Source organism: Pteronotus mesoamericanus, unplaced genomic scaffold (genome assembly GCF_021234165.1).
Source record: "Pteronotus mesoamericanus isolate MK-2021 breed Mesoamerican mustached bat unplaced genomic scaffold, CSHL_Meso_final contig_311, whole genome shotgun sequence".
Lineage (NCBI taxonomy): Eukaryota > Metazoa > Chordata > Mammalia > Chiroptera > Mormoopidae > Pteronotus > Pteronotus mesoamericanus.
The window spans coordinates 836,538-863,395 of NW_026555132.1; the positions used below are offsets into that span (position 1 = coordinate 836,538).

The 26,858-nt window shown below is 39.9% G+C and overlaps 1 protein-coding gene across 1 annotated transcript in view; it reads right to left on the minus strand.

Moving 5' to 3' along the window:
- The window catches only part of ACOXL (acyl-CoA oxidase like), a 264,136-nt gene that overhangs the window by 74,088 nt on the left and 163,190 nt on the right, over positions 1-26,858 (minus strand). Inside the window, 3 exon segments of the mRNA XM_054575576.1 lie at positions 12,474-12,585; positions 19,312-19,383; positions 19,385-19,419. Coding sequence (XP_054431551.1) covers positions 12,474-12,585; positions 19,312-19,383; positions 19,385-19,419 — 219 coding nt within the window.

A 26,858-nucleotide genomic window follows, 5' to 3' on the forward strand; every position in this document is an offset into this window, starting at 1 on the left:
TTCTAAAAGGTTTAAGAGAAAAAATTATCAATATTTACTTATACATTTTACATTTTCAGTGTTCATCTTTATGAACACTATTATCGTTTGCATTTCCATGTAATTTCACTTCATTCATCTTGAAGAACTGTTCTTAACATTTATTTTAGTACAGGTCTGCTGATGACAAATTCAGCTTTCTTTTACCAGAAAAGGCCTTTAATTCAATTTCAATATATATATCTTTACTGTACCTAGAACACAAAGGTAGTTTTTTTGTTTTGTTTTATTTTTAGTAGCCCTTTAGAGATAGCTTTTCCACTGTCTTCTGGCTCTACAGTTTCTAATGAAAATCAACCATCATTCTTATCATTGTTTCTTTGATTCTAATGCTCCTTCTTCTCTGGCTACTTTTAAAATTTATTCTTTATCTTTGGCTTTCAGCAGCTTAACTATGGTGTGCTCCTGTTTTTATATTTCTTTGTGTTTAATTCTCTCTGTGTAAATCTTGCTGAACTTTCAGAATTTATGTGCTGTCATTAAAAAAAAGTTTGGTTAACACTTTTTCTGTTCCATTCTCTTTCATCTTCTTCTGAGACTCCAATACATGTATATTAGAACATGTGATACTGTACTACAGGTCACTGAGGCTCTGTTCACATTATCAATCTTCTATCACTCTGTGCTTTAGTTCAAGTGATTTCTATTGAACTGTCTTCATGTTCATGGCCCTTTCCTCTGTGGTGTCCAATCTGCTGTTAATCCCATCCAATTAGTTTTTTATTTATAATACTGTGTTTTTCATTACTATCCCATTTGGTTCTTTCTTTTTTTTTAAAGTTTCTATAAGTATCCTGAAATTTTCATTTGTTATATCCCATTAACTCTTTAATAAATTCATCACATTTTTTAAAAAGCCTTTATCTCCTCATTTCCACATATGAATCATTTGGGGGATTTTTTCTTTTGATTGGTTTTTACCTTGATTATGGATTACATGTTCTTATTTTTCCATATGTCTGATAATATTTTATTGTATTGAACACTGTAAATAATACTCATTCTGCATCCTGTTGTCTTCCTTAAAAGAGTGTTAAGTTTTATTCCAGCATGCAGTTAAATTACTAGCAGATAGACTTGAATTTATGGAGGGTTGGTTTTATGCTTTGTCAAGAAGAATCTTTTCAATTTTGTCTTTAGTTTCTTTTAATTTTACCTTTTTTTTCTTGGGTGAATTCCTGGGACACAGTTTTATACCTAAGGCATGGCACTTCAAGAGTTTCAATAGTAAGCCCATTGACTTTACCATACCCCTTTAACTTGGCAGGACTCATACAACAAATTCTATTTCCTATGTGGTAGGGAACAGTTAAGTTCTCTGCTCAGCATTTCAAGCCTTCCAGATTAAGTATCACCTGAGTTCTTTGGAGGCTTGTCCACCTATATATATTTCAGGTATCAAGTAAGGATTTGAGTGGTGTTCCCTCTCTATTAATCCCTCCTTTATTTTGATTTTTCTTTTCAATTTTCAGTCTTTATGACAGTCTCAAACTCTATCTGCTAATTCCTCAGGACATTAAGAATGAGGCATCCATATGGTAACTTCCTTTTTAGCTTAAATGTTGGGAAAGGCTTTCTAATTGCCAGTTAAAATCCAGAAAAATATTTCTACATTTAACCACACTAAAGTTAAAAAAAAATTTTGCATGGCAAAAATTACCATAAACAAAGTCAAAAGACAAGTGAAAAACTGGGAGAAAAATGTTATAATATGACCAAAAGCTAATATACTTAATACAAAAAGTATTCTTAAAAATCGATGGACAAAATACCAAAAACCTTATGGGCAAATGAGAGAATAATATGAATAGGCAATACATAAAAATATATTAAAATCACCCTTACAGAGATGAAAAAGTGTTTAAACTCACTCATAAATAAAAAAATGTAAATTAGACCAACAGAAAGACTTCATTTCTTAGTTATCAAATTGGCAAAAGTAAAAATGTGTGAGAACATATTCTGTTAATGAGGTTGTGAGAAAACACACATTGCTCTGGGAAACGCAAACTGGTACAACCCTTCTGAAGGAAAATTTGACAATATTTAACTGAACTACGTATGCACCCACATTTGGACCAAGCAATCACATTTCTAGAAATCTGCACTGAAGATGCACCTTAAGCAATACTAAAATTCATATGCATCATGTTATTTGTTGTAGCATTATTTCCAATTGAAACTATTAAGAAGAAAATTAAATGTCCATACATTAGAGAGGGATTATATAAGCTATGGTATATCCACACAGTGTATTATTCTGATTTTTTTTTAATGCAGTAGATCTCTATAAACTGATGTGAAGTGATTTCCAGGACATGTTGTTAAATGGAACAAAAATGCAGAAGAGTATCTATAGAATACTATCCGTCACATAAGAGAGAAAGCAATATAAGAAAACACACATTTTTTCCTTTTTTAATGAAAGAAATACAGGAAAGATAACCTCAAAACCAAAAAGAATGGACACCTATAGGATGTGTATAGGAAGAAAGGAAGGAATAGAAATGGGGTGAGAAAGGAGTGACAGTTCTCTGGGCATACCTTTTTGCGTAGCTTTGAGTCCTAGAAACTTGGTAATTTTTCATATAGACAAAACATGAAGGACTAAAACCAACCTGAATGGAGGGGGATCCCAAAGTAAAAGACATATAGGAGCAAAAGAACCTAACTAACTATGTTGCAAATGAGTAACGTAACCTCACTGAAGTGTATAGAGAAGGAAAAACAAGTGAAGGTTGGAAATACTTTGAAATTAGAATACTATTTTGAGTAGATCCGTGAGCTACATTCACAAACAAAATCACTGTGTTTTATCCTGAAATGACTTAATATATGTACTAGGGAAGACCAAATAAGTAAACACATTGTAGGCAATGAAAGCCATAGAAAGAAATTACAGATAAAAAAGTGGGAAGGCCTGTGGTTTTTGACTGGAATCAGAATTCTCTGTATGAACTCATAGTTTCAAATATATTGGGTTGGCCAAAAAGTTTATTAGTTGTTTTTTTTTTTTTCTGTAAGATGGCTCTAGTAGTGCTTAGTTGTCTTTAACTTCACTCAAAATAATTTTGTTAGGTTGCATTGGGACAGCTGTCATATCAGCATGCATTTTTTAAAAACTTCACAAAATTGGTGACCTTTTGTATAGCCATTTTAATATTGAAGGTGGAAGAAAATAAGTGGCATTCTGGCATATTATGCTTTATTATTTCAAGAAAGGTAAAAACACAACTGAAATACACAAAAACTTTTGTGTAGTATATGGAGAAGATGTTGTGACTGATTGAATGTGTCAAAAATGGTTTGTGATATTTCGTGCTGGAGATTTCTCACTGGACGATGGTAGACCAGTTGAAGTTGACAGTGATCAAATCGAGACATTAACTGAGAACAATCAAAATCATACCACATGGGAGATCACCAACATACTCAAAATATCCAAATCAATACAGTTATTAGTGAAAATGAAAAACGTGTCTTTTAGCTTATGTAAAAAACCATACCAACTTTTTGGCCAACCCACTGCATATAAACAAATCTCTGTGAGAACGTACAAGTTAGGAAACATACATATATATTCCATATTCCCTAGTTCAGAACAGACATAGAAGCAGTGACAACCCCGTAGCAATTAGCACACCCATCAACCAGATATTGGTTTTTAACTACTTTTCTCCAGTAAAAGGAACCAGGGATTCTTGGATAAATGGATGACTACAGGTCTGGCAAGGAAAATACAAGATGCACCTGGAACATTTTGTGGTACCAGAAAATAAAGTGCTACAAAAAACAAAAGGATGTGGACATACCAAAGGGACTTAGAGTCTAACTTTAAGGAGCTCTTGCTGGCCAAAGTTGGAACAATGTGAACAAGAAAATAAATAATCATAGTATTGGATTATAGTCCAAACATAGACTAAGTATCCCTGAATCTACAGTGATATAAATGGAATAAATAAGTAACTGGAGAATGAACATCTCTTGCTTCTAATTAATGAATGTAGTGGAAGTAAGGGAAACAGAAAGTCCCTATACCTCTGTAGTAATTGTTGCCAGGAAAATCCATAAATGGATACTAAAAATAGTGGGCAAAAGTTTTGAGAAAAACTAAAATACTTGCACAATCAAATATCAGTCTCATATTTGTTCTTGGTGACTGTGCTACTTTGACAAAACCACTAACTTTCTTGATCCTCAGGTTGCCTGTCTATAAAAGGGAGGATTGACTAGATTTCCTTTGAGGGACTCTTCTAGCTCTTCCACCAAAGAAATGACAGAATCTCTCATGTGTCTATCAGAAATATAACTTCCTTTTCTTTTCTCTTCACTTCCTCTTCCTTCTTTTTTTTTCATTCATTACCCATAATAGGTTTCTTTAGAAAGATATTTCATGAAAGACAAAGAAAATTAGAAGTGAGGGAAAAAGAGGAAATGTAACTCCTAATATTAACTGGGTTGCTGTGAGATGAAGAAAGGAAAGAGGAAAACATCACAAAACAGAATTGTTTCCTAGAACCAGAACCAACAAAGAGGGACATGCCAACCTAAAGGCTTGGGAGCACCTTTTGCCAGGGGGGCAGGCAACATCAGACTCAGGTCTTCCTGCCTGTCCACTCTGGACTGCCCCTTCCTTAGCCACCACGTACAGTTAGCTTCCTGTGAGGTGCAGTTAGCCACCCTCCTCTCTCCTGGAGCTTCCCAAGTTTAAACAGGATTTCTCACGGGGGAACAGGATTATGTTCCTATTAAAGGAATTTCAAACACAAGTCAGCAGAGAGGGGAGCCACTTTTGAACAAGGCGGCTTTTGCTTAGGCAGCACCCAAGTTCCGAAGATACAAAGGCCCTTCCATCAGGTTGGCCCAGTCCTCTGGTTGTCTTCTCAATCCAACTCAACCACAGGAGTCAGAAGATGATGTATCAAGATCAATGTGAACTACGAACTCAGGAAATTTGGTTTCTAATACTGTTTCCTGTCTTTGATTATCTGTTTCTGGAACAAAGCTCTTGATATTTCTGTGCCATGAGATTTTTAGTAAAACATCTGCTATTCAGGCCACTATGTTAGTTTTAAAAAGTGTAACAAACACAACACAGCCGTTATCTCTGTTCCCTGTCCCTGCTCTCAAACTCTCAGAGAAGAACAAGGAAACCAGCACCAGATTTCCCCTCTAGGTTTGTCAACAATGGCCTTTCCCCAGCTCCCCTCTGGAGCCACCAGCTACCATGTGACCAAAACTCTTGAGGACCTGTGACTGATGGAGGTCCCAACAGCCCTACCTCCAGCACATGCCATATGTGTGCCATCCACCTGCCAATAAGGGCAGCTTGCACTTTCCACAGACAAGAACTCAGATAAGACTCCAAATCCAACACAGTGACCTGAGCAAAGATACTGCCATTCTAGAAGGATAACAAACAGCATAACTGGCATCGTTTGTAAAAAAAAGACAGCCTTTACAGAAATACTACAGTCCTGGCTGGGCAGCTCAGTTGGTTAGAGCATCATCCCCAATATGCCAAAGTGGTGGGTTTCATCCCAGTGAGGGCACATACAAGAATCAACTAATGAATACATAAATAAGTGGAACAACGAATTGATGTTTCTCTCTTTCCCTTCCTTTCTCTCTCCAAAATCAATAAATAATAAAAATACAGAAATACGATAGTTGTATGATATTTTAAAGATCTACCTTAAGAGCTTTAAAGGCAATGTACACAAAATAGTCAGGTCGCATACTGACCACAATAAAAACTGTAGGTGACAGTAATTTTTCTAAACAGAAAGCTCTAGAAAGTTCCATTTCTAATAATCTTACGCCACCCTCTACCAGTTCTTCTCCATCTGAATCACAAATTCTGAATAAGGGAAAACAAGTTAGGGTAGTTGCTTCCAAGTCAGTTTGCCCCTGGATTTTGAGCATATGATTCATGATACTCATTTGCAAACCATCTCCCTTTTCCTTGAGACCCAGCCTTCAGTGTGGTAGATGGCAAACTGCATCTGATTTTTATAAACCCTAAAGGGGGGACCCATTATTGTGGTGAGAGACAGCATGGATCAACTCCTGGGTAACTAGAACAGTTTTCATCCCACCTGCATGCTCACCCCTCCACCTGCCCAGTTTTTGTTATGCACATTTGAAACCAGGCATTTCTCGAGTGAGGACCTAGTGGTCTTGCCTCTCCAACCCTAACTGTGAACTGGTAGCCCTTAGCATTCATTCCAGTGTAAGAGACACATGGACGATCTAATGTGCAGACACGGGTTGACCCAGCTTCTCTAAAATAAAATGTGCTTTTGAAGAAAATTAAAGAGCATTACTGAAAAGCTGAGGAGAAAAGCAGATTTCTAAAGCCCACTCATGTTTTTGCCTTTTTAAGAAGATTCTCAACAAAATCACATGGTTATTTTTACAAAATCTTGGAATTCTAGATGAAATCACCCACCTTTGGACATTGTCCAAAGGCTCTTGTCCAGACTCTGTTTGGGTCAGATGTTCAAACTGCTGAATAGACCATTTTATTTCAAGATATACAAAATCAATGTAGGCAGACATGCCAACATACTGCTAGCTGAACAAAAGGCTGAGCCAAAAACATAAACTAAAACACAGAAGTCAGTACTCTTTCCTCTAAGCTTGAAGGCTTGGTCATGATTTAGCACTTATCTCATTTTACCTTGGGTGAAAACCAGTGGACTTACCCCAAGGCAGGAACATGTCTTAATAACCTTTGGGCTCTTCCCATGCTTCGCCCTGGAAAATGATATTGCCAATGACTATTTAATTGTATTGACCATTAAAATGGTTACATTAATGGTAGTAACTGAGATAATTAACATGAGTACAAAGTTTATCACTTTTAAAAATGCTTTTTAAGAAAAATATTCTGTTATTCTATCCTTGCAACAAATCCATGTTGTGCTTATTTTTATCATCCCAAATTTATAGTAATAGAAGCAGAGGCTCAGAAGTGGTAAAAGATAATTGTCTGATTCTAAAACCCTCTATTTCTTCACCATACACATGCCTAAAATTTTTTTAACGTTCAGAAATCACACTCGTGCGTGTAAAGGTTTTCTTTGTTCAAAATCAGGAGATCGACATTTGTGAACGATTTGTCCTCTAGCAGAGAACAGTTACAAAAGAAAATAGTTCTGAATATTAAATAAGCACCAAAGAGCATAGAGTTAAATAGAGTTAAAAGTAAATATTTTGCAGTGGACCTACACTTCTAATGTTGATAAAATAAAAATATGAAAAGAAGACAACAGACTCCCTAATCCTGAAGATAAAATGTGAGAAAGTTGAAGAAATAAAGTGTTAGGAAAATGAGTGTGCAGAAATATGACCCCTGGGGAAAGTACAATTTGGTTCAACCCTTGTAGAGAACAATTTGGCAGTATGTCAAGTCTAAAATCTGCACACTGTGAGGTGTGTTCACTGTGGCATTCTCTGTAAGTAACAGGAAAATTAGGAGCATCAGAAGTGGTAAAATATAATTGTCTGATTCTAAAACCCTTGTATTTCATTGTGCCATCATGTTCTTAGTGACATAAAAGCAATGTTACTTTAGATTATCAAATGGAAATCATTATAATCTCCTTTTGGTTAAAAACATTATAATCTCCTTCTTGTATTTTGTTTTAAAAATGTGTGTAGCAATACCAAAACTACTGAACAAATTTTTCTTTCAGAGGCTACATTAATTATTTATTGTTGTGCAATAAATTACCTCCAAATTTAGCATCTGAAAAAGTAACTTTTATTCTCTAACACGGTTGCAAAGGGTTAGGAATCTGGGCGAGTCTTGACTGGGTGCTCTGGCTCAGGTGGTCTCGTGAGGCTGCAGTCTAGTTGCCGATGGCTCCAGTCCTTGCCGCCTCCGAAGATGTGAATAAGGCTGGAGGGGACACTTCCATGCTCATTCACACAGGTTTTGGCAAGAAGGTTCAGTTGCTTGCCACATGGGCTCATGGGCTGCCTGATGTTCTTGAAACTTCGCCCAAATGGAGTGAGGGAGGGTGGGTAGAAGGAAGGGAAAATAAGACAGAAACCGGAGTGTCTTTATAACAGTCTCAGAAAAGACATAGCATCACTTCTTCTGTATCTTATTGGTTACACAGACCAGCCCTGGTACAGTGTGGGGACTATATAACGGTGTGTACACCAGGAGGCAGGGTCATCGAAGGCCGTCATGCACCGTGCCCATCACAGCCCGTCCTCACTCTTCCCAAAGGCCCACAAAAGTCTCATCCCATTGCAGCACTAGTTAAAATTCCAGAAATCTCATCATCTAAATCCAATCTAGGTGCAGCTAAGGGTTCCTCCAATGTCATTCCTAAGTACCGTTCCTTTTGATTTGAAGGCTGTTAGCTAAAGAGACAAGTCATCTGTTCCCTATCTGGCCAAGATAACCACTATATATACTCTTGCACAGAAAGGAAGAATATGGGAGGAATGGAGGGGCCAGTGATCCATAGAAATTCTGAAATCCAGCTGAGCAAATGTCAGAAGTTCCTTCATCTGGGTGCATCCTCCTGTGCCCAGTTTTTATTGTCCATGCCTCTTGGACCGACCCTCTAGGCTCTTAGTTCTTCCCTCCTGGACTTCTAGCCTCCAGAGCTGTAAGACTGTAAATTCCGGTTGCTTAAGCCTCCAATCCCTGGTACTGTGTCAAGGCAGCCCATGAAAACTAAAACCTCAGTCTTCTGAAAGCTATCTAAAAATCTCTTGCTATTGTCCAATCCAAATTTACTCTTCTTTTTAAAAATATTTCTTGATGCATATAAATACATATATATAATTTTATATATATATAATTAGGTTTGTTTCTATACAAAATGTATATGATTAGAGTTTATTCTAATCTATTCTGAGAGTCAATGCTTTCATTAAGAGAATTGAAGCATTTCATTTCATGTTAGAACCTGGAGAGATTTATGACGGTAGGATGGAAATGTGGCAGAAGATACTTCTCATTGCTTACTGTGGATTGAATTCAGGGACCATATTGTAATGGAAAAATTGTTTCCAAGAAATCAGCAGATCAGCGCATTTCAAGGTCAAATCATTACCCTTCTAGGCTAAGGTAGCAGAGACTTGCACTTAGCCAAGTTACGTAACAGAGAAAGGGAGTATCACAGTGACCAGGACCCAAATTTCAGAAAGCAATACCTGGAGAAATTCTCAAACCAAGGAGCAACTGGCAGTGGGAACTCTACAACTGCCCTCCCAGCCTCTGCACTGGTCACCAGGAGCAGGACTGGAGGGTCTCCGAGGCCTCCAAGGACGTGCTCTGTCTCCGATTATACAAACTTCTGGTCACTTATTTATCTTTTATGTGTCTTCTGTAGTGATTTACATAATAAGCATCCCGTGTTTAGTGCCCATGTTAACTTTCAATTTAATGAAACATATTTTAACTTATGTTTCTCTAATGATCAAAGCCAGAGCAAAATAATGTCTGCTGCCTACCCTGCAATTGAAGTAAAAAACTGAGCATTTTTTTTTTACTTTACTTTAGCTTTTATCTTACCTTAAAACATATTATAAACCCAATCTATTTTATAACCAATTAGTCAAGGGTTTTTTTAAAATTCACATTTTTACCAAAGAACATTTTTAGCCTCTGAACTTAGTAACTATATTTTAAAAACACATATGTACTGATTGGCTTCACAGGGATTGCCAATCCTTTTAGAGCTCCACTCCCTTATTTTTGAGGTATTAATTTTGATTTTTAAGTGTCCTATAGAGTAGGTCTTTGAATAGTTTTTTTTATAAGCTCACACACTGGTAGTTTATTTTAGAAGTGATCTCAGGAAAGGGACTAAAGAGTAAAACTGAGAAGGTGGGAAGGTCAATACAAGGACATATCCTCGAGTTGGACCCCACTGTGGAAACTGGGGCTCACTCTGTGTAGTACATGCCTTAGTGTTGTCTACCTGAGAGACAGAAAATGACAATACTTACCTGCCAGCTCCTGTCCCCCACTGGTAGAATAATTTTTAAAGAAGGCCAAATGGGTGAAATGGCTTCTGAATCTCGGCTATCTGTAAATACCTTCCCACTGCCTGTATTCATAGATTAAATTTGGCTTGGAATAGTATGCTTAGATCATGATGTTTCCTCTTTAGAGAAGGAGATATCTCTCCATTTAGAGCTGGTGAATAAAAACAGGAACTAGCCTTAATTTTTTCCCTTTGTGGATAAGCTATTACTTTTTGTCTGGTTGCTTATATGATTATTTCTTTTCTCTAGATTTGCAGGCTATATCCAGATATGGGCATTTTTTCCCCATCAAAATCTTTTTTTAAGGAATTTTTATTTTTTTATTTTTTAAAAAAGATTTTTATTTATTTTTAGACAGAGGGGAAGGGAGGGAGAGAGGGAGGGGAGAGAAACATCAATGTGTGGTTGCCTCTCACACGCCCCCTACTGGGGACCTTGCCTGCAACCCAGGCATGTGCCCTGGTTGGGAATCGAACTGGAAACCCTTTGCTTCATAGGCTGACGCTCAATCCACTGAGCAACACCAGCCAGGGCTCCCCATCAACATCTTGATTTTTTTTTTTTACACTCAGGAAAATATTTTTTTACCATGTCTGTGATTATTATTTCTGCTCCTTTTGTTCCAGCACTTCCAAGAGTATTTGTTAGCCACAGGTTTATTTTTACTACTTTTGCTCAGTGTCTATTATGACCTCTTGCCATTCCCTCTTTATACTTTACAGCCTTGGAAAGTGAGTTCATAGATTACATTTTATCCATTGTTAATTTTGCTCACAGGTGTAGCTAAAACATCTTTTGCCTTTAATTGCATCTCATTTTGGCTGTCTTCATGTTTGATAAGGGCAGGCTATGCAGAGTGACTTAAACTCACCTGGCCCTGCGAGAGGCCACCACATCTGGCAGGGCCTCATGTCAGATATGCATTGGGTTGGCCAAAAAGTTTGTTCTGTTTTTTCATAAGATAGCCTTAGTATCACTTAGTTGTCTTTAATTTCATTCAAAACAATTTTGTTAGATTGTGACAGCAGTCATTTCAGTGTGCAGTTAAAAAAAAATCAAAATTGGTAAATTCTCATGTAATCATTTTAATATTGAAGATGGAAGAAAACAAGTGGCATTTCAGCATATTGTGCTTTGTTATTTCAAGAGAGGTAAAAATGCAACTGAAACTCCAACAACAACAAAAAGATTTATTCAGTGTATGGAGAAGATGCTGTGACTGACTGAACATGTCAAAAGTGGTTTGCAAAGTTTGTGCTGGAGATTTCTTCCTGGATGATGCTCCATGGTTGGGTAGACCAGTTAAAGTTGATAGCAAATAAAAATGGACATTAACTGAGAACAATCACTGTTATACCATTCAAGAGATAGCCAACATACTCAAAATATCCAAATCAATGAAATTATTGGTGAAAATAAACAATGTGTCTTTTATTTTATGGAAAAATAAATACAGACTTTTTGGCCAACCCAATAAGTGGAGGATGGTCTGATTTGCACCAGATGGCCCAGTTCCCAACAGGCACTCATCAGTCTGGCTCCATTCCACCAGGTTGAATCCTGACTGCTACGTGCTCCCAGGGAGGCTCTGCTTCCAGAGCATTCCCTAAGGGAATATCTATCCCTTTGTGCCGCTCATCCTTCTTCCTCTATTCACTCTGAGTTGTACAGGAAGATTTGATCTTGCAATTGGTATGAAAACTGAAGGAGAGTTCCATGGGGCCCAGACTTTGGCCCTCTTGGAACCTAATTCTCACGCAGTAGCTAACAGTGGTCTGATTTCAGGTCACAAGAGCCCTGACCCCCTCAGCCTGGCAGATGTTGGGATAAGCAAATCCTTCTCTTGAATCTTGCTGTCTATTCAGTGTTGTGATTAGAAGATAAAACAGATGTAAGCTGGGGTAGGAGGTGTTTTCTCAAACCAGCCCCACTGGCACTGTACCTGGTGAACAGTCTCAATAGATTTCTACCAATGCTGATCCAAGGTTTTGTGTCTTTGCAGAGTGTCATGGATGTTTTAATAGGAAAGAGAGTGTATCTCAGGCTAATCGAATGGTTAATTTTTTACACATGCTTGGCACACTTTCCCCCCAGAAAACAATGCATTCATTATACATAGAGACAATGGCTTCACAATTCCATTAAGGGCTAAAAATTACTCCATTCACCTCTCACAGCAGCCAAATGATGCTGGCAGGTGGAATTCTAAAAGATGAGTGCAAAAGGGTTACACAGTAGCACCAGCACCTCTGGGGCAGGAAGGCGGTCATGCAAAGTGGACTATAGGAAGTCCAGCTGTTTCCAGAAGCTTGTAATTACACTGACTCCGCACCTACTACCCTCAACAGACAGTTCACCGGTAAGAATATGTCTTAAACACATGTCAAGAGGAAAACTATAACACAATGTATCCTCACCTGATAATGTATTCTGGCTAACAAACCATGCAGAAGATCAGTTTCACGAAAATTCACTGCTTTCAATAGGAAGGTGAGATTACCAACTGCGTCCATGTTAAATGCCAGGAAACTGAAGGAAAAACACAGTGGCCATCATTATTATTTTGTCTTCACCAGGAAATACATTTGAAAAAAATATACAGGGCTTATTTTTCAAAAGGAATTTTCATCCAATAGAAAAGTAGTGTCAGTACATATAACCGCCCCCTCGATGTGTGCTTCTGTCAGTATTTTTCTGATGAATGATTGGCTCTGGTTTATCCTATATGGTGCTCTTCGTGGTATAAAGATAATTTGATTTCCTGCTTTTCCCACTATAGTTGTATTATAAGTAGCATTCAGTATTTTATGTAGTTTTTCTTAACAACTATGTAACTTCCATTAAGGGGGTTTATCATAATTTACTCAACCATTGTTGGGCTTGTGTTACAATAATGATGAAAAGTGACTAGTATGAATAAAATGTATGTGTCACAAAGTATTTGTCAACAAACACTATTCTGTAAATACATTATGTATCAGGCACTTTGCTAATTATTGCTGTGAACTATTCAATGATCTCAAAAATTTTATGATATGGATACTATACTTATCCAATGTAGAGTTTGAGAACTGAGGCACAACAAGCTGTGGTAACCTGCTCATGGTCACATGGGCAGAACACACTCAGGCTTGGATTTTGTCTCAGGGGACACTTGGACTTAAGGGAAGAGGAGCAGGAGGGGCAGTGAGAGGGATGTGGGTAAGCACAAGGTAGAGTATGCCATAAAGAGGGTGACCTTCTTCAGCAGATAGGAATTTCTGTCTTCCCCAACTGGCAAATGAGGAAACTGAGGCACTGAGGAGTTAAGAGGCTTAGGCACAAGCAGACTCAAAACACCCAGTGTCAGAGCCACACCCTGCCCTCCTCACCTAGCCTCACAGAGCCTGTTCAGTACAATGACAGACTCTCCTGGAGTCCAGATGAGGGGACTCAATTGGTATCCATATAATGGCTGTTAATTGAAGGGATTTGAGGGCACCAGGAAGTTCCCAAGCCCATCTTTCCTCACATCCCGATCTTCTCATGTGAGTTGTCCAGCTGTTACCACGAAACAATCAGATGGAGCACCAAGGAGTCTTCCCCCATTGGCCAAGATGGCAGCAAGGGAAGGTTCTTACACTGAGCACAGGAAAAACTAGCAAGATAATTGGACGGAAAATAAAAGCCCTTCCCCTCCTCCTCTGGTACCAGATTGGGGGTAGGACCAGGAAAGGTGGGCAAATGCACCACAGAAGTCAAATTGGCCCAGGGGAAGGTGCTGGACCAAAGGGGCCTGCCGGTCTAGCCTGGGGAAGGAAGGATTGGTTGGGAGGTGGACCGACCTGCCGTGCACAAAAGTTTGGGTAATTGATTGGTATTTTGAGAAAGCACCTGGTCTGTCCCACATCCAAGCTAATATAATTCCAGAAGAACAAATAAGCTCTCTCTCTCTCTCTCTCTCTCTCTTGCTTGTGACCTGAACTCACTTGGGGTGCTTGCCTATTCTCTCCCTAGGCCACATGGCCTTAGCAACCATGTGGCCACGGCCTTAGCAGCCATGTGGCCCATGGCCTCGAAGAGGGGGCTACTCTAGCCCTCTCTTGCCCATCTGGTGATGCCACTAGCCCATGGGTTTGTGCACGCTCTCGCCCAAGAGCACACGACCATGTGGTTTTGGCAGCCACATGGCCCGTGGTCCTGAGGGCCCGCACGCAGGCTCCAGGAGGGATCCTGAAATGGACTGCAGCTGGGAACAAGCTAAGCTACCTGGATGGGGGTTAAGACTGCTCAGCAGCTGCCTGAGGGCTCCAAAAGACTGTACTTTAAAAGAGAGCAAGAACTCTGGACACTGGTTTTTGTCTTGGCCTTGCTAAGGACACAGTTGGAAATTTTTTTCCCATGGCAAGAAGAGGAAATGGTTTTTGAGATGGGAGTCGGCCAGTCTCCCAGGTTGCACAGCACCTGAATAAAACCTCTTTCCTTTTGCACCAGCATTTGCCTCACAAGTTTTCCTTTTACGGCAACAGGCAGCCAAACCCCTGTTTTTATTCAGTTACACTATGACTGCCATCCTACTGCTCTATTAGCGTGTAAGCCCCACACGGCTGAGAACTCGTCATTGCTGCATCACCAATGCCCGGAGAAGTGCCCACGTCACTGGGGATGACAAAGGCTTTTCTTAGTATACATAGAAATTAGAGCAAGTAAGGTTTGGGGACTTACATAGATAAACAAGACAGACTGAATCAGTAAGTCCAAATGTGTGGGAGAGAGATGTGTAGTGTTTTCGAGGTTAATAACCGAAACAAAAATAAATGAACTGGAACTTTCTAAATATTTACAATTGGAAAACTGCCTTACAATTGGAAAACTGCCTTTGGCGCATCTCAAGTCTGTCCTGGAAAATTTGCTGGGAGTAGAGGTTTGCATGTGGGTGAGAGTCTGTTATGCTTTCAGAGTGACGGGGACAAGCCCTGCTCTGCTCCCTGGAAAAGAAATGAGAGGGCAGATGTGCATGGCCAGTTTGGGAACAAGGTTGCTGAATGGATGGAACTGATTTTGATGGAAACTGTACTGCTCCTTCAACCCCTGATATGTTGGAAAACTTCAAACTAATGAAGGGAAGGCTACTGGAACTACAAACTGTCCACTCAGGACTAGAAATATTAAAAAGATGTGCTGACTTGGTGGAGTGTGCAGGACAAATTGAGACATTAAAACTAAGACACTTAAGGGAAGCAGTTCTAGGATACTGGAGCTGATAAGATAGGCTGCAGTCTGAATAAACAGGAATCTGAGCAGTAGTAAGAAATGGGAAAAAATGACAGAGTATAGATTTCTTACTTTCACTTCATGCCAACAGTTATGAAAAGGCCCATACTATCATTTATGTGTTTCCCATGTTTTTAATCAGGAATGTAATCAGGATTATATTTTCTAATGAACATTTCCCTTAGAAGGTAGTGCAATACGTTTGGGTTATGGAGACCAATAATCTGCCTCCAAATAAAAATAACAATTTTAAAAATACACGAAAGGAAAAATCATGTAAGCTCCTCAAAAGTAAAGTAAAAGAGACAACACGTTTATGAGCACTAACCAATGAAGCAGGAAACAGAAGTACAACAGAAAAGATTAATAAAAGAAAATGCTTGTTGTTTGAGAAAAAATGAATTAAACAACTGCTTGATGAGATTAAATTATATAATAATACAGAAGAGAGAAGGCATAGAAATAGTTTTAGGAACATCAAGTGAGATATAACCATGGATTAGTAGAAGCAAAAAATATAATTAGAGAATAGTATGAAGAATCTTATACCAGTAAATTCAAAACCAAATGGATAAATTTCTAGAAAACTACCATTTACTAAAACTGACACAAGAAAGGCTAAATGTTCTTAACACAATTACACAAATTGAATCAGTAGTTTAAATATTCTCCTAGGCCCAGATAGGTTTCAATTAACTATCAAATTCTTCCACAGAATAGTAACTTTATGAGACCAGAAAAACTTGATGTAAATCCAAATCAGAGAGATACAAGAAAAGAAAACAATATGCCAATCAATATACAAAAACCCTGAAAGAAAAAAAACAAGCCAGTCAACACCATGAAAATATAAAAATGGTAACACAGCGTAACAAAATTGAGTGTTTCTCAAGCATGCAAGGGTAATTAAAAATTAAAAGATTTACAAGGGTTACTTAGCAAATTAACAGACTAAAAAAGGTATAGCATAAAATCATTTCAATAGATGCAAACAATTATTTAAAGTAAAATCAGTATAAATTCATCATCTAGTAATGACAAAATATATTAAAAATAACAATAAATGAAGCTTCTTTAGGAATTAAAGTCTGTCTATAAAGAAGTTTAACAAATATTCTTCAAAGTGAAATGTTAAACTAATTCTTTTTAAAACGAGGAATAAAAAATAGAGCACCTTCTATACAAAAAAGAGCAAAAGGAATAACAACCAGAGAGGAAGAAGAAATCATTATTTGCAGATGGTATGACTGTCTGTGGAGGAAAAAACCCCAAAGAATCTATAGATACATTTAGGAAATACTTATTTATGCTCAGGTTTATATACAAAAGTCCAATGCATTTATAACAAACTGGCAACAACAAAAAAAACATGATTTAAACATATTCTTTTAAAGTACCTAGTAATAATTCTAAGAAAGGTTTTACTATATATGGAGAATATTACAAAACTTTGGAAGACATGAAATTAAAATCTTTGAGGAAGATCATTTTATAAATATGTCAATTTTATGCAAATTTATAAATTTAATACACTTTCCAGCAGATTCTTTTAAATTGTGGTAAAATATACCATTTTAACCATTTTTAAGTGTGCAAGAGAGTGGCATTAAGTGCATTCACACTGTTGTGGAACCATCACACCATCTCCTCCAGAACTCTTTCATCCTCTCAAACTGAAATTCTATCCCCATCAAGCACTAACTCCCCATTCCTTCCTTTCTCAGGCCCTGGTAACCACCATCTACTTTCTCTCTTTCTTTTTTAAGATTTTATTTATTTATTTTTAGAGAGAGGGGAAGGGAGAGAGGAAAGGAGGGAGAGAAATATCAACCCGTTTCCTCTTGCACACCCCCAACCGGCTGCAACCCAGGGTTGTGCCGTGACCGGGAATCAAACCAGCAACCATTTGGTTTGTGGGACCATGCCCCACCCACTGAGCCACACAGTCAGGGCCCCATCTACTGTCTGTCTCTATGAATTTGACTACTCTAGATATCTGATATAAGTGCAATCATACAATATTTGTCCTTTTGTGTCTAAAAAAAATCTGCAAGGATTTTTTTTTAAGGAAATTGTTTGTCAAACTGATTCCAAAACTTGTATGAAAGTGCAAAAGACCCAGAATAGCCAACATAATTCTGAATTATATTTCAGGTATAATAATATATCATGTATGTTATATAATAGTATACTATTATAAATCGAGTGTGATTGTAATAGTGTATTGTTGGACTAAGGATATACACACAGACTACGAACAAAATAGCCCCAAACAGACTCCCACATACAGAATTTAATAAAATCCAGAGAAGCCGGGCAGATCACTGGGGAAGGATAGTCAATTCAGGAAGTGGTGCTGGAACAATGGACAGTCCCTACGGGAGGAAAAAATGAAACAGATCCCTTCCTCACACTACAGACAACAATTCTAACAGAGTCAAGAATAAAATTGAAAGGTAAAACTCTCAAACTTTAAAATGCATATATTTCATGATCTAAAAGTAGACAAGGTGCAGAAAATGTGAATATAAAAGATAAATTCAATTGTAATGTAAGAATTTATGTTAATTAAGACACCATAAAGAAAATATAAAACACAAACTTAGAGAGTATAATTTTAACATCTATAAATTCAAAGGACAAAGAACCCCTAAAAGTCAGTAAGAGTAAGACCAAAAAAAGAAAAAAGAAAAGAAAGAAAACGAAAAATTGGCAAAACACGTGAACAGGCATTTCACATTAGAAGAAATGCAAATAGCAATAAACATAGGAAAGCATGTTCAACCTTAACAATAATAAATCAGTGAGAGATCTTTTTCCTATACTGTATTTTGCACCTATTGGACAAAAGTTAGGTCCAATAATGCCGAGTGTTGGTAAGGATATAGTTTCACAGATTAGATGGTGCTGGCAAGGTATAAATTATACAATCATGTTAAAAAACAATTTGGCCCTGTCTGGTGAAGCTGAACACTGGCACACCCCACAACCCAGCATTCTGACCCCTAATGTAATACATATTGTTGAGGAGTGTTTTCCAAACAACAGATTGCAAATTATTAATGAGTTATAAAATCAGTTTAAAGGACTAAGATCAAAATTTTTAAAAATTTAAAAATATCAGAGAGCATTATGAGCAATAAGATACGCATCATTTCATGAAATGTTTGCTTCACTTGTGCCTGTTGGGTGGGGGTGCTTGATGGAAATGTGGGTGTCAATGTGATCTGAAATGTATTTCTTTCTCTCTGTCACGGCAACTAAATGTGAGAGCCCTGGAGACACTCGCACACATTTCCCCTGAAAACATGTATAAGATTTTTCACAAGAGTTTTATGCAAAATATCAAAAACACAGCCCAAGCATCCACTGGTACCGAGATGAGAATGCTAAGTAAATTGTGGTGTATATATGTGGCGAAATGGAATGAGCAAGAGAACAGCTCTTTGGTTAAACATAACAGCGTAAATGAATCTTAGAAACAAAATACTGAGGGACAACAGGAAGCCACAGAATACCACATACATTATGCCTTATTTATCAAGTTTAAAGTCAATACTAAAAAATCAATCAATAAAGGCAACCACAAGCATGGATCCTGAAGCCAGGCTACCAGGGTTCAAATAATCCGAGCTCCATCGCTCATTAGCATGCCATCTTGGGCAAAATACTTAACCTCTGAGCTTCCGTTTCCTCATCTAGAAATGAAAATAATAGCCTGCCTCATGTGGTTTTTATCATTAAAACCTGTAAAGTGCTTGGAACAGTGAACATGCAATAAAGAAGGAGTACATATAGAAAGAACAGAATTAGCATTATTACAGGTCTTAAGTTGGGAGTGGGTGCACGAGTGTTAATTTTATATATCTGAGTATTTTTGAATATATATCAAATATTAAACATCTCAAATGAGAGAGCTGTGCCATGACAAGGCTCTGTGCTCTCAGACTCAATATTAAGCCACTGGGGCCAAGGATGGTGACAGCCTGGGCAGTTCCATACCTGGTTCTGAGCTTGTCACCCACAGACCTAGCCCAGCTTCAGAGCAGACTAACAAGTGGCCTTTCTTCATAGTTTGGTATATTGAGCCAGCAGTTCCTGCACCACAGCCTGTGTGCAGTTTATCATTTGTCAGTCATTTGTCAAAAATGTAAAAAATGACAGTGTCTTCACATACTGCAGCAAGATGAGTTTTAGTTGCTTCTAGGAAACTCCTTGAAAGAAACCAAATACAAGACCTCATCCTTCCAGAGACCCCCTCTCACCCCCAGCAAAGGAGTGGTGATCACTGTCCACTCTCAGCCCCTCCCAACACTGCTGACGAGCTAACGACATGCTGCACCCTCTCCTCCTGGAGACACCAGCCTCTAATGCTGATACCAGTAACACTTACTTCAGCTGACACTTGAGATAAATACAAACATCTATCTCTGGACCAGATAGATGGTTGGTCTGTTTCCTTTTTTTGACTCTGATAGTCTATGGTTGATGAGGCCTCGCAGGGGAAAGCATTAAAATGTACATGTAAAACCATCTCTATCAATCTCCTCCCTCATTCGCGTTAAAGTTATGATTTGGGCCAAAAATACTGCATGCTTTTCTGGGTTTGTTAAAGATGTCTACAGCTGGCTTGTGGCAGAGCTAGGACCAGCTGATGGCAACAGCTTCCAGATATGTCAGAGAGGCCACCTTGGACCAGGCTGTCTGTGAGCCTCTAGCTGACCACTGTGGGGTGAGTGGCCCAGACAAGGCCAGTGAGGAATTGCACTGGGTGACCCAGTCCAAACAGCCCACCACAGAACCACGAGTTAACAGTTGCGTGTTACATCAAACTACTAAATTTGGGGGTTGTTTGTTACACAGCACTAAACAGCTGATTCATTCTACAAAACCAACTTTTAAATATTTCTTTCTTTGTTTCTTTTATTTCATGTTTTGTACAGAGATGCTATAAAATGTATATGCTTTTGATCAGTATAGTATTTTTGGTTCACATCGCTGTTTCGGATTCTCACTGTCCAATGGCTCTATACTATCTTTTGTTTGGAAAAAAAAAATCATAGGTAATCAAATCTTTCTATTCAATTAGATGTTTAGGTTGTTTCCAGTTTTATCGTGTCACTAATAACCTTGATGTCAATACATTCAGACAAAGAGCACTGTCCTCTTTTGGTTATTATCTAAGAATAAATCCATGAATCAGTCTAAGCAGAGGTTTATATAAAGGCTGCCCTGCCTCAGCGAGGGATGCCGGGGACTCGTCGAAGCACATGTGCTTGGGGAAGCTTTACGGGCTGCGGTGGGCAGAGGCAGGTGTGCAACGCACCGCAGAGGGTGTCCCATCCAGAGTCCTGTCAAATGCCTTATGGTCAAGCAGCAGACTCTCAGGCCAGAGCCTCCCTCAGTTACCCAAAACTCTCAGGTTCTCCCCATCCCAGGCCCATGAGAGGACGACACTCCCTGTGCCTTTGAAGTCAGAGGTAGCCACAGAATTCACTTTAGGCTGGTAACACACAAGCTGGTACGACATTCCTGCTTGTGCCTGGCCCATTACTCTGGGCTTCACTCTGGATCAGAGGCCGCTACACTGATTCCATGTACAGATGTGGCATTGTTCGGTCTTATAATGTTGTTAGGTTTATTATAAATTACTTTCCTTTTGTTTCATTGAAGTCTGTCTTGAATTCTTGAAATCATGCCTCTAGGTAAGTTATAACATCTGTGATTTCATTTCAGGATAGTGAAGGGGGTGTCACAAAATATTTTTATAAAAAAGAGGGCATTAGGTCCAATGAATTTAAGAATCACTGTATTTGGGGTCAAAGGACATGAACATTTTTATGGCCACTGCTATACAAAACTAGTGAGAAAATCCAAGCACTTCCAACAGAGGAAAAATGGGGAGAAACTGACTAACTTTAACTAGAATTTAAATTAAAAGTGATACAGCAGTCCAGTTTCCTTTCACTGACATATCACTAGGGCAAACATTTACATTCTTTGTTTTTTCTAATTATGATGGTTATAACTCTAGCTTCCTCTTGTTACAAGAACAATATCATCCCAAGAATTAAAATGTGCTTTCTCTTTACCTCCAGATCTTTATTTCTCTTCGCCTTTCTTTATCCCATTTATTCCTACCTGATGATAGAGAGCACAGCAACTTGGCCGTTCGTCCCCTGTCTTTCTACTGCCTTGAAGGTAAACACTGGGAGGTCAGAGTCTGTTAGTCCATCTTGTGCCATCAAAAGATGTATGACACCAAGCTGAGAGCTGAGGAATCTTTCTGGAATGAAAATGAATAAACAAATCCCTTTTCTGTTTCATTATCTCATCCAATCTGTTCAACTCAATAACTTCCTTCCACTTCTGTCACTACTTCCACCTTCCCTGTTTAAGCAACCTAAATTGGACAAATGAACTCACTCTAACAAGAACTAAAATTAGAATGACATAACCATCCAGTTCAGATGTTAAACATAACAGAAAAAATAGATAATTGGGCCCTGGCTGATATCAAAAAGCAGATTTTTTTGCTCCTTTTCCCCTTCCCATTTGTTACTTTGCTTTTGACATCTTTCCTCCTTTTGTAGGTCAGGAGACAAGAAAACATGATTTTAAAAATGAGTTTATTTTCTGCTGCTGATGCCCCCTTGGTGAAAGATTAAATGATTGAAGCCATCAGCTACCATGGGGTTTGACCATTACAGTTTCTAGATCCAGTACTTTATCTGATAAATGACCAGAGAAAGGCAAAGACAGATCAGTCACCTTCTCGACTGAGCGTGCAATGAAGATGAGCTCGTTTCACCTCGTAGATGTGATCCTGAACACACTATAATGTGTATAAATGTGTGATATACTATGTATATATGTACATGTACACACACTATATATATACTAATCCTAATTGTACTATATACTAATATACTAAATACACAAATGTATTCACATATATAAATTTTTAACTTTCTATTTTAAAATAACTATAGACCCATAAAAAGTTTAAAAAATTGAAATAACCCAGACAGGTTGGTTTTTTTTTGTCTAATCATCACCCAGATTCCCCCAAAAGTGATATCTTAGATAACAATAAGGGCTATCAAAACCAGGAAATTCAATAAAATTTTTATACACTGTTCTCATTGTAGTGGAGATCTCATTGTTTAAAAATGAACTCAGAAGTAGAAATATTATTTTTTTGCAATACAAGTAATTACATCCTTAGCTAAGTCTAAGGTTTTGGATTCTTATACCAGATTTTCCTAAAATGACATGTGATGTTATTTCTTTCTAGGTGATTGTTTTTGTGGCTAAACGTTTCTCCAGTTCTGCATATGAATACTCTTATCTCCCTCCGTGCCCCTGAGTACTCCCCGGCGTCTGACTCTTGCTGCACCTGTTCACAAGCCCTTTCTCCCGAGAGCTCTAGGGACTGAGCAGTCAGAACAGCTACATTCCCGCTTTTGAAAAAGATCCACCTGCAGGTGGAATCAAGCTAATCTACGGCCAACATTTGGAAACTCTGAGTCTAAGCAGTTGTGCAAAAGAATGACATCATAAACATGCATTCATAATGAATATCATATGTATCAGGCAACACCATTAGGTAACATCAATAAAAGTTAGTTTTTAGGTCAAATGGCTTTTCAAGGCACCTTTGAAGCAACTAAAATTTCTACTCATGAAGTATCTCACTGATTTATGCCAGGTTCAGTGAGACTTGGATTAAAAAGTCTAAAAAGTAGGGTCTAGTGCCAAGGCAGAAACACTTAGAGCAAATTGGGATAAAAAAAACAGGTGTCTGGGGAAAAGCCACCCAGACGTCACCTACTCTGTAACATGGGCAAACCAGGCAGCGGGGATGCCTCCGGTTTGTGCCACGTAGTGTGACGGAGTCACTCCAAGTGGTACTACTTATGGCACTGGGGTCCCAAATCATGTCCTAGCAAGACTGGCTATGAAATTTGGGGACCAATGGAAAACAAAAATGTTCAAAAATTATTGAGGATTTCGAGATGGTGAGAGGAGAGAATTAAACTAATCAGGGTCCTTCTGAACACAAGGTCCTATATCACTGTCCAGCTTTCACCCCAGGAAGCAGGACCTGTGTCCCAGGGTCCCAGTAGAAACACCAGACACTAGTGTACCTGCGTGTCCTGTATTTTTGTTACCCCGCATCTGGCCATCCTAGGTCCCTGGGGGAGCCCAGGTGTCACCACGGAAGGGCAGTTGAAGAAAAGGCCAAGTGGACATGAGTCACCGCCAAGCATTCTAACTTTTCACCTGTTAGATGCCAAACATGATGTCAAAGTCAGATTTCTTTGAGGAGAATTTTTAAGGATTGCCTGACTAGAAGAAATGAATGAGCGAGAGGAAGGGGAGGGAGGGGAGGACAGAGAACAGGAGAGGGAGGAAGGGAAGGAAGGTGAGTTGAGGAGAAAGAATCACTTTAAACTAGCACATAAACCAACACGTACCATGCTCTGAATAATTGCTGGGCCTTAAATATTAAACCTGAATTTTATGCTAAGGAGGATGGATGTATGCAAAGCAGTGATTTAAGTCCAGTAAAAACTCATGCATGGCTCAAATGAACTTAAGGGTGGTTAGTTTTTTGTTTATTTGCTTAGTTAAATCTGGATCAAATTTAGTCTATTTTCCCAATGTGTCTCTTTCCAACAGAATATAAAGTACACCTTTGTGTTTTCCTTCCTTCATTCCACCCACATTTATGGAGCACTTATTATGTGCAAGGCATTCATTCTCTATATGGTGTATGTTGTGTATTTAAAAGGTGACTAAGAAACCTCTGTTCCTCTGGGGCTTCCAGTGTGATAGGAGAGATCAGCACAGGCACAAACACGGCACTCAGGGGCATTTGTCAGAACCCAACAGGCACAAGCATGGCAAGTCAAAGTAGATCCCTTTTCTACCATGATCAGGGAGGAAAGGCTTCTCTCTCTCCCCCTTCCTCTCCCTCTCTCTGTACATATTTGCTCACTGATCTGCCTTAAAGGTGTCTTTGCACCACCAGAAGGCTGCCATTCCATGCACCTGGCTCACATGGAATCAGGCCTCCTCCTGACACAGATGTGGTTGCCCTTGTCCTGTGCTGCTGGGATCTAGGCTCACACAGCCTGTCACCCGAGCCTTACTCTCCTTCCGAGATTCCACTCAACCTTCCACTCTGGCACTGGGCACAGCCCTGCTGCTTTCTGCCTCCATCCTGATCAAGACCTTGCTTCTGGCAACACTCCGCATAGTTCTATAAGGAAAGCCCCTCACATGGCCCAGGCTAAACCAGGCCCCTTGCACCATGTGAATCCACTACGCATTTACTGAGCATCTATTATGTGCCCTGCATGACACTAACAACAGGCGAAGGACACTGAGTGTTTCATTAAGTGTACAGGTACGCCTCAAAGATTCTGTGAGTCTGATCCCAGACCACCGCAATAAAGTGAGCTTTGTGACAAAGCAAGTTATATTCTTTTGGCTGGGGTGGAGGGAGGGTGGGTCTTGCCTTCAATTTGTAAAAAATGCAGCATCTGGCAAGTATAATAAAGTGAACCACAATAAAACAAAGTGTGCCTGCACCGATAGCTGTGATGAACACTTTGCGTACCTCACTTAACCCTCATGACATCCAGATAGAATTTGGGAATCACCCCGTTTAGAAGTGTGGAAAGGGGGCCTCAGAAAGACAAGGAGCTTGCCCAGTCTGTTGCATGCCAGCGCATGGACTACACCCTGGCACCTGGAAATCAGACCACCACATCACACAGTCCCCAGAGCTGTATCTGGTGTGCAGGAATGAGGCGGTGAACACAGTGATCAGGGAGCTTGGAATCAAACAGAGAAGAGGCAACAACAGGAATCACAACAGCCCTGCACAGTGCAGGTAACGCCATGCACAGCAGGGCAGGGGGCACGAGCCCTGAGAGGCCAGGCTTCGGTCAGTCACTTTGGGGACCCTGGCCCTGAGCCCGCCCTCCCTGGCCTCAGGGTGCCCTCACTCAGAACCCTTCCCTCCTTTGCAGTGATGGCCAGGACTTTGGCCCCAAATCCTAACATCTGGCAGGCGAACTCGCAGGAGGTGAGCAGGCCAGGGCAGGAGGCTGTGCCTCCGAGTGCCAGGCTCAGTGCTCATGCCCCCACAGACACATTCTTCAACCTCTCCCAGCCCCTTCCTATTTAAACCAAATCATGTGTCCCCCTCCTCCTGAAAAACTGGAGTTTCTGTGACATCTGAGGCCATGGTCCCTTGGGCAAAAGTCAGTAGGAGGTACAGCAGCCTCTGAAGAAGGCAGGGGCCTGTGTTTCCCTCAGTCCTCACCTCACTATGCTCTGAGATGTCAGGGGCCTGCTGCCCTTATGTTGGCCTCTGCCAGGCTCTGAAGCCCACTGATTTGGACACTTCTGGTCCAGGGATCGCATGCAGTTGGTGTCAGACCCTAGGAGTGAGGTGCTGACCCTCATCTCTACCCTCTCCCTGCTTTCCACTTTGATGGATAAGCCATCTGTGACTGCCGCAACTCACCCTCAATGGTGTGACCCAGCTCAGGAGCATTCCTAGCCAATGGGATGGCAGCTGGCTGGCTGTCCGATCCTCGCTGCCACGCCCCACGCTCCACACTCCACACAGATTTTTCTTTCTGGCCCAGACCTTTTCTCACTAGAGGTGGAAAATGCCTGGTGCTTACCCCCAGCTCCCGTGCAGCTAGGACATCAGCAGACAGTGCTGAACTGGCCCATGGGACCTGGAGGAATCCAGCTGGGACTCCGGGAAGGGTTTCCTGTAAGGCGCTGATGAGATGCCCAGGAACCATGTTGATGCTGTGGAGTTGAATGTGAGAAAGAGGCTGGGGCTGAGAGGGTAGACAGCCCCTGAGCCAGGCATGGGGGATGATACGTATTCTTATGGTTTAGACCATGCTGCTTGGGACTCTGCAGACACTGTGCCTGTCCTGAGCGGTAACCCCACCAGCAACTGGGTCCAAGCTGAGCTCCCCGAAGCACACTTGTCCACTTTCTGAAACACAAGGCCTCTGCCACTGGTGGCCCAGGTTCCCCTCCCCTGGCCTCCATCTTTACTTATTCCAGAAGTTTCCATACCATTCCTGAAGCTCAAGTCCTAACAACAACAACAGCAGCAAAATGACCAGTGTCATTGGAATAGATATGATTGTGCAAAATAAAGGGCAATGAGCAGAATGTTAAGAAAAAGGAAATCATACAAAGTTTTCTATAACAATGGTCCCCAACCTCCGGGCCTTGGACTGGTACCAGTCTGGGCTTGTTAGGAACTGGGCCGCACAGGAGGAGGGGAGCTTAAACGCAATGCACTTGGATCATCCCCAGTCCCCCCACCCCTGGTCCATGGAAAAACTGTCTTCCACCACACCAGTCCCTGGTGCCAAAAAAGGTTGGGGACCACTGTTCTATAACTACCTAATGTACAAACTCCTTCAGAGGGAAAAAAATTCCCCTTAACCCCCAATGTTGACTTAAGTTGTTTCAAATTATAATGTTACTTAAACATGTGC